The sequence below is a fragment of the Nicotiana tomentosiformis genome, chromosome 6 (genome assembly GCF_000390325.3).
Source record: "Nicotiana tomentosiformis chromosome 6, ASM39032v3, whole genome shotgun sequence".
NCBI lineage: Eukaryota > Viridiplantae > Streptophyta > Magnoliopsida > Solanales > Solanaceae > Nicotiana > Nicotiana tomentosiformis.
In genome coordinates, this window is record NC_090817.1 from 76,377,798 (window position 1) to 76,380,043 (window position 2,246).

The following is a 2,246-nucleotide window of genomic DNA, read 5'->3' on the forward strand; positions in this document are numbered from 1 at the left end:
CTCTTCGCTGACGTGGCTATGGAAGTTGTCCAGTACGGGTACTCTGGGACCCATGGATATCTGAAACACCGCGTGAAGCCTGAAGTGCAAACTGAACTGGCTGACCCACAAAACCTCTACCATGATGCACCTTAACTCCAAAATAGGGATCAGTAGATCCTCCCGGTCCATGAGGCCTCTTAGCCTCCCTGCCCTATCTCTCTCCTAGCCTCGCATGCCCTCTAATTGACGAGCAATCTCTACCACCTGCTGAAACGGAACATCCGTCTCCAACTCCCTAGACATGCTGAATCGGATACCATAACTGAGCCCCTCAATGAACTTGTGGACTCGCTCTCTAACCGTAGAAACCAAGGCAGATGCATGCCTGGACAAATCACTAAATCTAACAGCATACTCTGACACTGACATAGTACCCCGGCGCAGCTGCTCGAACTTCACGCGCCATGCATCCCGAAATACCTGGGGAACAAACTCTCTCAAAAACATCTCTGAAAACTGAGTCCATGAAAGTGAAGTTGCATCGGTTGGGCTACCCTCCTCGTAAACACGACATTGATATGCTTCTCGTGACAGCTGGAATGTAGTAAAAGCTACCCCACTCGTCTCCACAATACCCATGGTGCGGAGAATACGGTGGCACTCCTCTAAAAAACCATGTGCATCCTCTGAAGCCAAACCACTGAAAGTAGGAGGGTGATACTTCTTAAACCTCTCAAGTCTAAGTTGCTCCTCCTCAGATGTTGTTGGCCTGACCTCAGGCTGAACCGGAATAACAGATTGTGCTTCCATGACACCTGGAACCTAACCAACGTGCACTCGCTGCTCTGGAGTATGGGCGACGGGAGTCTAAGCTCCTCCCCCGGTCTGTGAAGTAGTTGGTGCAACTGGAATCAATCCCGCCTGAGCTAATGTACCAAACATGCTCAGGAACTGTGCTAAAGTCTCCTGAAGTCCCAGGGTAGCAACATGCGCCTCCGGTGCCTGTCCCCCAATCGAAGCTACTGGTGGCTCCTCAGCTGCTATGGCGGGCTCTCTATCTGCAGCACGTGCTCCTCCTCGGCCTCGGCCTCTTCGTCGACCCCTAGCAACACCGGCTCTGGGGGCAGCGTCATCAATAACTACAGCTCGTGTTCTCACCATGTGTGAGAGAATAGAATGACAAAGGCTCAAACTCCAAAATCAATAAACTCGCATGATAGGAATGAAAGAAATGAAGTTTCCTAATAGTTTCGTAGACTCTCAAAGATAAGTACAAACGTCTCTGTACCGATCCGCAAGACTCTACTAAACTCGCTTATGACTCGTAGCACCTATGAACCTAGAGCTCTGATACCAACTTTAGTACGACCCCAATTTCCCTCAGTGGGATATCGTGATAGCACCTAGTCTCTACGACTAGGTAAGCCTAACACTTGTAGCATTAATAACTCATTTTAACCAATTAACTATGAAGCGTCAAACAGAAATTTCTATAATAAGCCAACAATCTCAAGTACAATACAATATCCCAAAATAGGTAGTACAAATCAAAAGCTCTATTGAGTTCATTAGGAAATTTTTAAGTACAATTATTCTAGAATAGAAATAAACTGTACAAATAACTTCAGAAGGTGACTCCAAGGCCTACGAACGCAATGGCAGGTTTACCTTGAGTCTCCACAACAATGCCTGATCAACTAGCTAATGATCAACAAACTCCGAAGTACCTGGATCTGCACATAAATGTGCAGAAAGCATAGCATGAGTACACCACAGCGGTACCCAATAAGTATTAAGAATAACCTCGGTGGAGAAGTGACGAGGGACAGTCAAGATACCTACTAGTCTTAATATCATGTACAAGTATGAATGTGAAACTAACAGGGAACAATATCAATATAAAGCTAAGCATGGTAAAAATAACAAAACAATACTTGCAATAGGAAACTAGAAGCAACAAGGCACAACAGATAATAACGTCGTAGAGTAAGCTAAATACAATTTTAAATCTGATGAAACTGAGTAAGGAAAACAAGTAGCAACTCAATAGCAACAACCACTTTAACACAAGATTTATTCAAGAATTTTCCCGAGGTACCACACCTCATAAATCACAATTCACGGGTCCCAATTCACGAACCCTAATCACTTGGCATCTTGTGCCCACATTACAAATCACAACCGCATGGACAACTCACGTGTTGCACGGACAACTCACGTGCCAATACTATTAATACCTCATATATGTACGGACAACTCACGTG

The 2,246-nt window shown here is 45.2% G+C and overlaps 1 protein-coding gene across 1 annotated transcript; it reads right to left on the reverse strand.

Annotated features, from left to right (window-relative positions):
- Positions 1 to 204: 204 nt before the first annotated feature.
- Positions 205 to 621, reverse strand: LOC138894236 (uncharacterized). The gene has a single exon (XM_070178919.1). The coding sequence runs from the start codon at positions 619 to 621 to the stop codon at positions 205 to 207; it is 417 nt and encodes a 138-aa protein (XP_070035020.1).
- Between the last annotated feature and the right edge of the window lie 1,625 nt (positions 622 to 2,246).